A 13792-nucleotide genomic window follows, 5' to 3' on the forward strand; every position below is an offset into this window, starting at 1 on the left:
ATTTATTACATTGAATAAAATTAAATTTTACTTATATTGAATAAATTTTAAACCAATTAAAATCGGATAATTGATGAAATGCAGATAATACTACAAAATGACACATTTTCGATTTTGGAAAAAAGCTAATTATATTTATTTCGGGTTTCTAATTACAAGGTAACTACATTTTGGAATAAAAGCTATATATAAAAGGGCGATGGCAGCCAAAATCCCGAAAGCCAAAATCCCGAAAAGGCTAAAATTTCAAAAGCCAAAATCCCGAAAGCCAAAATCCCGAATGTTCGAAATCCTGAAAGGGATGAAATTATATTGAGGAAAATATGTAGAATAATTTCCCAAGACACAGAAGATTTCCCTTTGCCTCCTGCAAGCGCGGGTGCAATAGTGAGAGTAGCTATGACACATTTAAGAATTCGGGATTTTGGCTTTCGAAATTTTGGACCATTCAGTATTTTGGCTTTCGGAATTTTGGCATTCGGGATTTTTACCGCGACCCGTAAAAGGGATCAATCTGTGTATTTACTTGTCTGATCTTTATGAACCCAGAGACTAAACGATTCGGGATATAGGTTTCTGATTTTTGACGGAACACCGCTCTATATTTGATTTAAGAAAAAACATCAATTGCACATAACTATTTTCCAAATTGCGCAAATTGTAATACATTCTTATTTCATTCTTTTTGATTTCTGTTTGAAATTCCCCTGTTACTTAGCACTTCATTAATTTACTATTTTTATCATATTTTCATTGAACATCTTAATTTTGATGACCATTTAAATATTTCCAGTGAAATTTAACCATTTAAAATTTTTTATGAGCTATTTCCAATTAGAAAAATATATCTGTCTCTGCATGAGACAACACCATTTGATCGTGGGAAAATTCATCAGTACCAGCAGCTAATTTGCCACAAGCCTCAGAAAATGTAAATAATACTCGCCCTTTCTCACCAATTTTCCATATAACCATCTCACACAGTGTGCAGAAACTTTCCATAGTGGCCGATATTAAATGCTATAATATGAAATATTGTAGCATGGTGCACAATTTATTACAGATTACTATCGATTAAGCTTTCAGGTTTTTCGGTTAGAGACGAATATTGCCATTAAAACTTGTACCCATCATGTAGACTTTTAATATTGCCTCCTCCTGAACCATTAAAAGCACACACGGAATAATTTCACCTTCTTTTGCCTCAAAATGACAAACTTTGCCTATTTTCTCACCAACCATGCATAAAAAGTTAGAAGAAGAAAGAAGATTTTTGAAACAGACCAAAACACCAGTGTTACTTCCTTATATTCGCACACAAACTTTAATGTGGCTTCTTCCAAAAATTCATGCATAGCACGTCACGAAATATGAAAGATCTTTTTTTTCTTCTATTTCATGAAAAACCTTCTTCAAACACGATTTAAAGTTGAGGCGAAAACAAAAACCAACCCAAATTGGCCATTTTACCAAAGACAAGCATTAGTTAAAGAAAGTTTATCAAGATTTTTCATTTCTAAACTCATGGAAAGTTTATAAGAGAAATTTTTACCCCAAAAAAAGACACTTTTGAAATTAAATATACTTATTGAAGGCCATCAGTTGAATTAAGAGTCTATTGAAGTGACTTGAAAGAATAAAGAAATTGCCACTTTGGCAAATTTTAATTTATGGTCATCATATGGTGTATATGTGTGTCCATCACAAAATATTCGACAATACTTTAATTGGACATATTAACTGTACACCGTGTTTTATTGATTACCAATTGAAAATTGTGAATTTAACCAGGAGACTTTGGCTCTTAGGGTATGTTTCCGTTAATTCTTGAAAAGCTACACTTCATGTGTTATTCATTAGGTGTTCACATAATACATAATACGTCATGTTGTGTCCCGAACACTATCCAGTCCGTGAAAAATTTATCAATGAGCACCATCACAGCAAGTGCAGTGAAGATCTGTTAGAAATCACAGACAATATTGCTAATTCAGTAACACTTTTTTTTATCAGCCGCGTCTTGGAAAGAATAGAAGAGAAATCTCTTCTAACCTTAATGACTATATTTCTCAATAACCGTAAGAATTACAAAGTGGTAGTTGCTAGAAATAAAGAACAGAATTGAAAACAGAAGCTTTCAAAACTTTGGATTTTAGTTGATAATAACATTAAAGTAAGATAGAATAGGGTGTACTTCGTACATCTTAAGTTTAATGCTTAACTTTATTCCACATTTGATTGAACTAATATTTCTTTTCAATATTCAAATAGAGACATTAAAGTATTTATTTGGTATTTCGTATTAAAATTGTCTAATACCGTAATGAAGAAAAACATTGATTAATTTAATGTGATATTAAATGGGACATGGCAATAAGCGGTGCCATTCGAATACCTTGTGAAAAATAGGGAAAACCTATTTTGATTTTTGCCCTTGGATTAAGATTTTTTCCCAGATGCAAACTAAACTAACAATTTTTAAAAAAAGAGATCGCATGAGATAGTTTCTGTATTTCCTTTGTAATTTTAATTAATTTTTAAACTTATCTAGAATATGTGGCAATAACGTAATATATAATATTATTGTCACCTCATTTTTGTTCACTTGCGACTCATCAAAAACATCTTGTCACAGTAAAAATCACTCATGCACATCAAATGTGGAAATAGACTCTCTTATAAAATTATAGGGGATATGATGAGTCAAAGTAAGAAAAAAGAGATGAAACACTTGTGACAAAACCAGTACAAGTACCTCTAAACTAATTAGTCACATGGGTTTCGTAATCCTACTGACTTTTTGTTTCCTCTGCAGTTATTTTTTTTTTGTTCTTTCCATTTTCTTGAGTTCTTCAACACATTGTTAAATTGAGATGAGAAGATTGATGAACACGCGCCACAAGAAAAGATATGACAATCTAACCATCTTCGCGTCTATATAACAACGTTCATCCATTTAAGAGATTCTTATTTCACTGAGAATTTATTCCAGCGTGAAAGGAAATTTGCGTGTACTACGGTGAAGATTCATAAATTGTTTCTTTTATCGGAGTTATTATTTTCTTTTTTGTTGTGATGTAACTTTTCTTGCTTTTCTGCGAATTTCTATTTTTGTGGTGACAATATCTTGCAAGTTTGAAAAAAAATCTGTTGAAATTGTCCTTGCACACCGCATGATAATCTTAATCATCACGCATTCTTCGTCATTTTATATAATTACAGCCTCTAAGTCAAATTGTTCTCAATAGCAGTCATCATCATCTTCAACATCGTGTCAATGGAAATATAATGGCATGTTCTTTTAGGAGAAACACGAGCCCTCGATCTTCTTATAACTAACAACCACCCATGTGACACACTCTGTGCACTTTACTGTGACGACGGAAATCACGGCCTAGTGAATATTTAATTTCATACGTGATTCAAAATGATCTTCCACCTCTTACGTATTCATTAGATGATGGCAAAAACAAACAAAAAAAAAGTGTCACTGCACAAGAAATAAAACACAAAAACAATTAAATAAAATAACCAAGACTGGACACTCTTATGCGATACACACAAATGATAAGAAATGTGAAATTGTGAATTTAAATGATGAGATTCCTCAATTATGTTTGAGATCAACCGCTAATATACAGCAAGATATTCTTTGATTAACCAGGAAAAAAAAATACTACATCATGAGTAATTACATCCGAGAAATTTTATACATTTATATATATGCCACACATGTGTGGCCTTTTATTGAAAAGCCCCCAGTGCAATTTAATACATGAGAGAGGAAAACATTTTTCTGATTAAATAATTTCTGCCTAATATAACATTAAAATTTTATCAACGAGTTTCGGGTGAAAGCGCATACTTTTTTTTTCGATACGAAACATTCCTGTATTTTATTTGAAACATTAAACGATCGGCTAGTTTACAATGTTACAATGTAAATAAAGTACAAAAAATATAGCTTTAAAAGTAAAAAGTTATAAAATTACCTATTAATTGATTATTATCAAGGAAATTTCTGCATCATTCCGATATATAAACATTATTGCCTTATTGCTCTATGCTTAAACGTAAAATACCTTCAGCATTCGGCATTTTTATACTTTATTTACTATTGTAGTTAAATCGATCAAACTATAGTTTTACAGTAAATATTTGTGGGTTGGAGATTTGAATTCTCTCACTGATGTATGGTTTCCAAGGTGATTCGACCATATACACATGCTGTTTGTTTTCGTTTTTTTTTTTTGTTTTAAGTAAAAAGAGTCTGATGAGTGCACTGATTTCTATAGTGTCAGCCTAGCGAGTATAGTTAGCTAAAGGCAGCGTTTTCAGCAAAAAAAATGCTGAAAATGCTGCCTTTTTAGCTAACTGCTCGCTGGGAGAGAAACAACGACTTTGTGAACAATTGTCTTTTTTATCAACTGCGTTTATTTTCTTAAGAGGAAAAGGATAAGAAATAAAATACCAATGGTAAATCATATTCCATTGATATTCAAATTGACAAAATATTTTTTCCCACCTTTCCCACTATATCAGCGATCTTAACGTTAGAAAGAAGACTACCTCGTGATTTGCCTTTAAATACTAAAATATAATGTTTGGGCGTATATTTCTGACAGGTTAACTTTATAAGTGGTTTTGGACCGATGCGATGGAATGTAGACTGAAGACGTTTCTCCGTAGATTTTGAAACATTATTTTATGTGAATAGCATTTTCTATGTTATCCATTGACTTAAAAGGTTACAGGTCAGTAAAACTTAAAAGAAAAACAGAATATTTTTTTCAAAATATATTTTTTTTAATAAATAATAAATAAACAAATTTATATAATTCAAGCTCTTAGACATATAAAAGTACAATATTTAAACTATGGGCACTCAATGGGTCAAGTGGTAGAGCACTCGCTCTATGATGCAAGTGTCCCGGGTTCGAATCCCCCTTAAAAAAGTCACCAGGAACTTTTCAGGCGTTAAAGGTGTTCGGATTGCATTCAGTGAGCTTTCACTGCGCTTGATTTCACGGGCATGGGACTGACAACCTCATCCCGTAGAAGAAAAAATAATAATGCATGTCTAGAAATCCACTTGCGGGAAGCCCTAGTTCCTTCGTGGAATGTTGTGCCAGCATTATTATTTATTATTTATTATTTAAATTATATTTTTTAATTACTCATTTAAAAATATTCAAAATTCAGATTCTGAAAATGATTTTTGGATTTTTTTTGTTTTGAAAAAACTCACATTTCAGTGGACAATATTTTTCAGAGTAGCTGTTTTCTGTTTAGCTGTTGACTTAAACTAGTCTTTGAACGAAGGATTTTATGATTACTTGATTACAACTAATTCTAGACGACGAAACGTGACGATTTCTAGACGATAAAATACGTGAAAAATAGGTTAAAATTATCTCAAAAATTCAAATTTTATTTTTTTCAAAATTCCTTCGTGCAAGGACTATTTTAAGTCATTAGTCATTAGCTAACAGAAAATATTTGTTTATTGAATTGCAAATGAACGTACTTCGACACATCTTATCCACTGAAAAGTAAGTTTTTTTTAAAGATCTCCGACAATAAGATCTCAGAGGCTGAATTTTTAAATTTTATGAACGTAAATTTCAGAAAATATACTTTGAATGTTGTACTTTAATGTGCCTGTATTTAATTTGACAAAAATATTAAAGAAAAAATATGCGGTTTTTAGTCTTTTTGACCCACGTAACCCCTTATAGCCTCCTAAGCCTTGAGATCATATGAGTGAAAAAATCTAAACAAGGTATTGTGTGCCCTCCAAGTACCTTGACTAATCCTTATTTACTTGTTGTATTTAAATTTACATAGTGAGTGCTTTTAATAGTTATGTTTCATATCGTTCTTCAAAAAGTAAATCTTATTTGAACATTCAAATATTTTTTTTATTTATACATGTAAAATCTGAAAACACTATCGATCGTTATGCTCAATGAATATTCTGGTGCCTTTCTCGACTTTTTAGCATTTCTTCTTCAGCAGCAAAAATCATTTGGAAATTGTTACTCTCTCTATAAGCTGCAATTAGTGAGAAGAAAGAGGAAGATTCTTATGGTGTTTTGGCACAAAAATCCTAAAGACCGTTACATTTGTGAGCTTGTACAATTGCTATTTAAGCTATAAAAACCAACATCTTGATATTACAATCCAAAGAAAAAGTATTCTTTCATTTTTCATTCATCTTATGACCATTTCATCAAAAAAAACACTCCACCTCGAGTCATCCTTCCAGGTAAATAATTAGAAAATAACTTTTATTTGACATGAGTTTGAGCAATTACTCTTCCGCGGTGGATGAAAAAAAATCACTAAACAATATAAGTTTTTTGTTCAATTTTGTTGGCTCTTTTTTTTTGGCCTGTTCCAGCCACAGAGTTCCTGCGGAAAAAAGGTGGACACTTTATATTTTGGAGGGTCATTGCCACAGAGAAAAAGAAGAACTCACATGAAGTGAATGTTGTGGAAAATGACTGACTGGGGCCACTTAATGATATTTCCTGGGTGACACCAAGGGGCTAAAGTTACATAAAGAGAAACGCATGGAAAAAAAGGATAAATATTTTCTGAAACTGTATGGTAAAATTTTCCTCACAGTGAAAATTTCTATGTTACATAAACAAAATATTCATGGGGCAAAGACCTTGCTTCCTTCTCGTCTATTTTTCTCACTACACAAGCGCATAAAAAGCATTTCTTGAAACACGTGGTACCTTCATATGTACTACACTATAACAACCAATAATAGATTGCAAAGGGAATTTCAATTGCGACAGACTCAAGTAATAGAACCACATGCAAAATATTTACTTCTTTTTCTACCTATTAAGCACGTATTTATTCAAAGAATTTGCCATGTCTTTACCGATAAAATTCTACCATGGTTTTCCTCATAGAATATTTTGCCATACAAATTGACGAAGATCGATGGAATTTCCATGGATGAGACCTCAATCAATATCTTTTCCCTTGTCACCATAGAAGAGAGAAATCAGAAAAAAATATATATTACACTTTAGTGAGACAATCAATGCGATTTGCTTAAATTTCCAACAACATTTTACAACATACCCTAAATATTGACCTAAAACACGCAAATTTTATTCCATCGAACTCGTGGATTTGAAGAGGATTTTGATAAAATATCTGTGTGGCAACAGCAGGATATAAATAGGCATTTTATCGTGTCTATTGATTTCTCGCAAAAAAAACCCAACAGAAGATATTAAATATAATTGCTTTTGTATAAAAAAAAATCTGTATTGCTCTCTTTTGTAGATTTTCCCTATAGCGACAGGTGGAACATTTTGTAAAATCACCAAGTGAAATCTTGGTGATTGTCAGGACGAATTTATTCCAATAACATTCTTTCCTTAAAAAAACTTATAATTGACCAGTAGGGGAAAGTCGTCTGCCTTCAAACGAAAAATGGAGTTTCAAATTTAAGATTTTTTTCTGAAGAATCCACAAAATAGATTTTATTTTCTACTACACCAAAAAATTCTCTTGTTCATTCGGCGTATATGATTACCTCATTTAGCACTTGCAAGTCCTCAGTTTTTCCTTCTGAGGAAATTAAAAAAGTGATGTCGATTTGTACGAAGGCAGCTGGCATAGTCCGCCTTTAAACGCGAGGCAGCTGCCTTTAAATGTTTTTTATTTTCACTGGGAATATTGAATCAATAAAACTAAATGGGCTATAAATGAATAGGTTGAAGCCTAACGCACTCACTAAAATCATCACTGCAGTCAAAAGACATTAAACAATAACTTTTCTTCACATTTTTCTGAAGCACTGTTTTGCACTTGAAAATTTGGAAGAAAAAGCCATTGAAGTTGAAAATTGTCAACTTGAAACATCCCGGCCGGAGCAAGATAGCAGGTTATAAGTATTTGTATGACGTTCGTCAGAGAAAAGTAGGAGTTCGATTTCACATGTTTTGATGTATGGAAAGATAGGATTTAAAGGCACACGACATTAGCATTTAAAGGCTGCTGCAGGGTGATATTTGCAAATTTTTGCCACCCACAAAAATTGTGTCATCTGAACCAAAATGTATTAACAGAAATATTAAGCCTGATTAACCTTCTATGTGTCACAATGGAAGATTTATTTGTAAAATGATTTTTACTATGAAAAATCACATGATTTGTGGAACATCAAAATTACAGTTTAGAGCTCATTTTCATTTTTTTTTATCTAGCATCTAGGAAATAGGAGCTAGGCTCTCCATTTTTTGATGATTTGTGAGGATGATGGATATCTACCTAATAGTTAATAGAATATAATTTATGCTTTTGAGAACAACGAAAAAATCGCAACATTTGAAGGCTGCTGCATTTAAAGGCAGACGACTTTCCCCTACTTTGTTTATAATTTAAAATTTTTCAGGCTTATTAGGTACAAAATGAAACTGACTAACAAAATGGATTAGTGTAACTAAATCTAATTTTTGCAAAAACTGAAAATCTTCGGCTATACGTCCCTCTACTGAAACTTTAATTTTCAACTTATCCTCCTGTACATTTGACATTCTTTGTAAAAATTCTTAAAAGAAAAATAATCGAAAATTTTTGTAGACTCCTTTGTATTTTTGTGGTAATGTTCAGTGAAATCTGTTCATAACTTGACTTTAGGAAATTCCTTCCTTTAAATTCGCACAAAAAAATCGAAGACACGCAAAATAACAAACCACGACAAACTTATCTTAAATGATTCATAAACCATTTATTTGAGTCCATCACGATAAATAATAGAAAAAAAACGTGTGGGAAAAAGTTGTTTAAAAATTCCAAATAGAAAAAAAATCATTTGAATCAATCAATCAATTTTACACTGCTTCAGACAGATAACACAATCGAATTCCTCACTGAAAGTAACATTCTCCAATGTCTTTTTCTACCCAAGAGAATACAATAAGCTCGATGACAGAAAGAAATGGTATGAAAAAAAATCGTCCAAGAAATTATATTATCACGAATGGAGAATAAAATCAATCACACAGAATATAAAAATATGCGTGTAGAAAGGGAAGTGATTTATAAACCCCCCCATTCTGAGTCGCACCTCAAAAATTGCAATTAATGGAAGTAAAAGAGATGACGGAAAAAAGTGCCAGAAATCATTTCACCATTTAAAATGACTTTCTTTTGTTATTATGTCTCTCCCATGAAAATTTCCCTCTCAATCTCAATCAACATACAACAATACCCGCCACAAGAGTCAATTGACTAAATTGCAACATTTACCACCTCACCCTCCCTCTGTGATCAATTTAACTCTTTTATTCTCTACCTTTAGAGTGCATCGTTTACAAAAAGTGTGTAAAATTTGATTGAATAACATCGAAAACAATCCTACACACTATCTGCATTTTCAACAATTCACCATGGAATTTTCAAATGAGAACAATTTAGTGAAAACGTATTGATCCATAGAAAATCTATTGATGGTGCATTTTCATCCGAAACCTCCTTCACTTGCTGACAACATCCCAGCACACACATCACTGCATTTCTGTGATAAATGAGATGGGAAACAGGCAGTAAGTGAAAACATTTGGTGAAAATACTTTCGATAAAATTTTCCTCCAAAGAGAGACCAAAGCAGCCCAAAGTCGTGAAAATTGTGTAAGGAAAAGCCCCCAAAAGTATTTCAGTATCGACTAACATTTCTTTTTATATACTCGCCCTCTTAGAAACCTCAGAATTTGATTTTTTTTTTCTTTTCGGTTCAATGGAACTCAACAACATAACGAGTGAATAAACGTGATTATGGTTCTAATTATTGTCGTTAAGACACGCGTGGTCAAAAAGAAAACGCATTTTTTGTGGCTTTAGGAAGTGAGATAAATACGTCCCCTTCCTGAAAAAAAAAAACGAAATCTTTCAACAGCCCATATGTGACCTCACCTTAAAAACTCCCCTGACACACGTCAAATTTTATGCTTTTTCCCCTATAAAAAATCCTCATATTACAAGAAATTTTGTACACATAAAGCCATTAATTGATGTAATGCATTTCCCCTTGTTTATTAGTGAATTAAGGCGCAAATGAGTAAAGATCCTTATCACATGGTTGATTGAAATCCTCATGAACAGCTAATTAATTTGCTTTATTTATTTGAACCACCTCAAATGATTTTTTATAATTTTGCGAGATTTATAAGGAATACTTAAAGATCGCTTTAATTTTTATCTTCAAAGGATTTCTTTTGATGCCAAAAAAATCAATCAATGCACAAAGTTGTTATATTTAAATAAAAGTTGACAAAAGAAAACGAAAACCGAAAACCTAAATAGTGCAATGACTTGAGGTAAAGTGTCCTCGAGTCGACCGGTTCCTCGACTCGATCGGTGGTCAATATTTGAATGTTTAAATGGTGAATTTCAATAAAATTGTCACTGATTCGTATGTATTTATGGAATAATTGACCTATTAATGTTAGATTATACGTCAAATATTAGTGCAAATATAAATAAATTGAATAACTCTACCGGTCGAATTGAGGAATCCGTCGACTTGAGGGCACCTTTACCTTATATCTCTGAAATAACACTGGTAAAAATAAAAGGGTCAAATTGACGCTTTTCAAAAGGATGGATCGTATTTGACCCTTTGAAAGGTTCACTTTTGTATCTCTTGAAAATTAGTATGCACATTTATCACGAATAATCATGTTTTATTGTAAACTTATTACTGATATCATATTTCTCTCATCTGAGCGAACACCAAAGATCACTTTTTCATTGTTTTTTTATTCGTTTATTCCGGAATTAAATAGATGTCAAAACCGTGACCCTTTCGAAAGGTACCTGGTGACCCTTTCAAAGAGTCAAATATGATCCATCCTTTGGAAAAGGGTCAATTTGACCCTTTTATTTTTACCAGTGAAAGTTCAAAATGAATGATCAACCAAAACAAAGTTTTAATATTTCATTATTATGAAGTAGCCAAAAAAACATTTATTTATTGCAAAAATAAATAGGCGGTCCGGCGAGATTCCAAGTCGATATCCCTAATTGTTCAGCCAGTAACACAGACGAACAGACGAATAAACAGCGTAACGTCAAAAACACATAACTTTGCATAAATTTCTTATATTCTACCACAATGTGACCCCTCACGGGGGAAGTCGAAATATTACATATAGAAAAAACTACGCTACTTTCAGACGACTCAAGTTTCGAACAATTAATTTTTTTCAAAAGAAAAAAACGGGTCAAATCCACTAAGAACATAGAAAAAAATTGAATTGTCTGAAGCTTAAGTCGTCCGAAGGTAGCGCGGTTCCCCCTAATTCAGAAGTTGGCAGAAATGGAATTTATCTGGATCTGGATATTTTCTTTTTCATGTAAAAAAGCTCCATATGATAATATGGAAAAAGAAAAGAAAGTGTTTCAAATTTATGTTTTAAATTGAAAATCGTAAAAATACCCCCCAATAGCATGAAAAATCTGCTTAAAATCAGCTTTTGAAGACTGATTCGTCTTCGCAGCATAAAACGTTGTACTAACTGTGTCGAAATGTATTATAATTATTTTAATAAATTTTAATAATAAGTTTAATAATAATTTAATAAATTTAATAATAATAAATTTAAGTAATATTAAATTAATATTTAAGGTATAATGCTGGATGTCAAGGCTTTTAAGATCTCTTACAGTAATGAAAGTTTTAAGAAAATCTTGTAAAATATAAAATTTTTTGTTTATCCGTTTATCTTTGAATTAAATGCATAATTTTCACACAAAAAATCCCTTTGACAGTAATGAATGAAGTTTTGGAATTTCCAAAATGCAAAATTTTAATAACACTATTTTTATGATTTTTGAAAAACCACCAAGATATTAAAAATTCTCAGCTTTTCTTACTGGATATTTCTTGAATTTCCGCACTTCATAGATTTTCGTTAATTAACCATTAAAGAGCAACTCACGAAAATCTTATTAAGTTCTGAAAAACATGACTTTTCACCTGAAAACTTTTCGGGTGAGAATTTTTATTATAATATAGAACTAGGCTAGCCTGTCCCACATTATTGTTCTAACTAGATTTTTCGACAAAATCACACGCAATGTTATTTATTAGTGAAATGAAATAGTTAACGCTAATCGACCCTGATTTTTCTCTCATTATTTTATCCAATTCTCTCTTATGAAGTTTCGTGGTGGAATAAAGTTAAAAGAAAAAAAAAACAGAAACGAAAAAAAGGATTTCACATGTGTTACTTTTAGAGGTCAATCTCTTATTACATTGTCGAGACAGCAAAAATTCCCTCTCATTGTATTAAAGGGGGAATAATTATTGAGTTTATGCACATAGTTTTCCTTTGCAGAACACTCCCTTCTTCATTGTTTTCTTTATACTCTATGCAATTGTACTGTTCTCAGTATGTTTTTTTCTTATATGCACAATATTAGATGGTCATCAATCTTAAGACATTAATTTATTGAACCAACAACAAACCGTTTTGTCTTTAAAGTCATTTTTCATGCATTTTCCCATTAGGCATACTTATTATGATCCAATATTGTCAGAGATTGATCTCAAAAATATAATACATTGCCTTCGATTTAATCCATTAGAAAATTGCCACATTGCAGAATCCACATGAATTATGAACACATCGCTGGAAAATTAATCAGAACGTGCGCGAATACCTCACACGCCATCGCAAATTAACTATTTAATAATTTTGAGATGGATGGCGGATGAAATTGGGTTAATTTCTTCTACTGACTAATCATAAGAAGGTTTTAATGAAAGAATGGGAAGTGAAAAGAAAAAAAAATGATCTAAAATTCTTCTCTCAACCGCAACGAATAAATCCATTTATGATAAGATATCCATAAAAAACTGGAAATAGTGCAAATTCTCACCTCTTTTTCGTATTTCCAACATTGTACAGTTCAACGTGTTTAAATGTTGCGTACGTTGCCATTATTGCAGATTATACTTGACGTTTTTTTTTTTTAAACCACGGAAATTTTTTTGCTTTTTTTTCAAACTTTTCTTATCACACACCAATTCCTCAATTATTGCAGAGCCACATGGAATTTTAGCCCTGTAGAATTTTAAGCAAATTTGGTTAAACTACTGTATATAAATTTACGGAACAAGAAGCACTGCAATAGGGATCTAAAATCCCAGTGAACGACTAAATATTCCTCTCGCCACTTTGGCACAATTTGGCAGAAAGATATCACAAAACAGAAGGGATACACTGCTGTGAATAACAATTTTGGATGTATCGTAGGTCCAATTGAAATCTCTGCAGCATCAAACTGTTTTCCCTTGAACTCTTGCGAGACTAAATTATGATGCCCCATTCAAAATATTGCGCCTTATCCTTGGAACATCGCGACCGGCAAACCCCCCGAAAGTTCCCATCGTTCAACGGAGATACACCAGAACGGGAAGAATCGGGAACACAACGAGCGAAACGAACGAGAAGTAATCAATAGTGAACCCGCTCCACCAAAAATGCACCATTGTTCCGGCAAGGACTCCAGTGCGTCACTCAGAAAACCCTTGAGAGATGACACTTTTCTCCAACAAATCCCGCTCTAAATCCTCACGAAAGGCACATTGATAACACAATTTCAATGTTAACGCCTCAAGGGCTCAGAAACATCCACCATTGAAACACTTTCTTGAATGTCCAATTACAGAATCAGCTGTTTTCTCAAGCAAAATACCTTTACATTTTTATTCTATATTCCATTCCAAAGTGCTATATTTAGTCGTTCACTGGAT

The 13792-nt window shown here is 32.2% G+C and overlaps 1 protein-coding gene across 16 annotated transcripts in view; it reads right to left on the minus strand.

Moving 5' to 3' along the window:
* The window catches only part of LOC129808561 (microtubule-associated protein Jupiter), an 86458-nt gene that overhangs the window by 20753 nt on the left and 51913 nt on the right, over positions 1 to 13792 (minus strand). For 5 of the 16 annotated variants that reach the window (XM_055858381.1, XM_055858412.1, XM_055858368.1 and 2 more), the window contains exon 2: positions 12916 to 13100. The exons of the other annotated variants lie outside the window; for them this stretch is intronic. In XM_055858381.1, coding sequence (XP_055714356.1) covers positions 12916 to 12977 — 62 coding nt within the window. In that variant the 5' untranslated portion in view covers positions 12978 to 13100. The remainder of the gene's footprint in view (positions 1 to 12915; positions 13101 to 13792) is intronic. 16 annotated transcript variants of the gene reach the window in all.

The sequence above is a fragment of the Phlebotomus papatasi genome, chromosome 1 (assembly GCF_024763615.1).
Source record: "Phlebotomus papatasi isolate M1 chromosome 1, Ppap_2.1, whole genome shotgun sequence".
NCBI classification, from domain to species: domain Eukaryota; kingdom Metazoa; phylum Arthropoda; class Insecta; order Diptera; family Psychodidae; genus Phlebotomus; species Phlebotomus papatasi.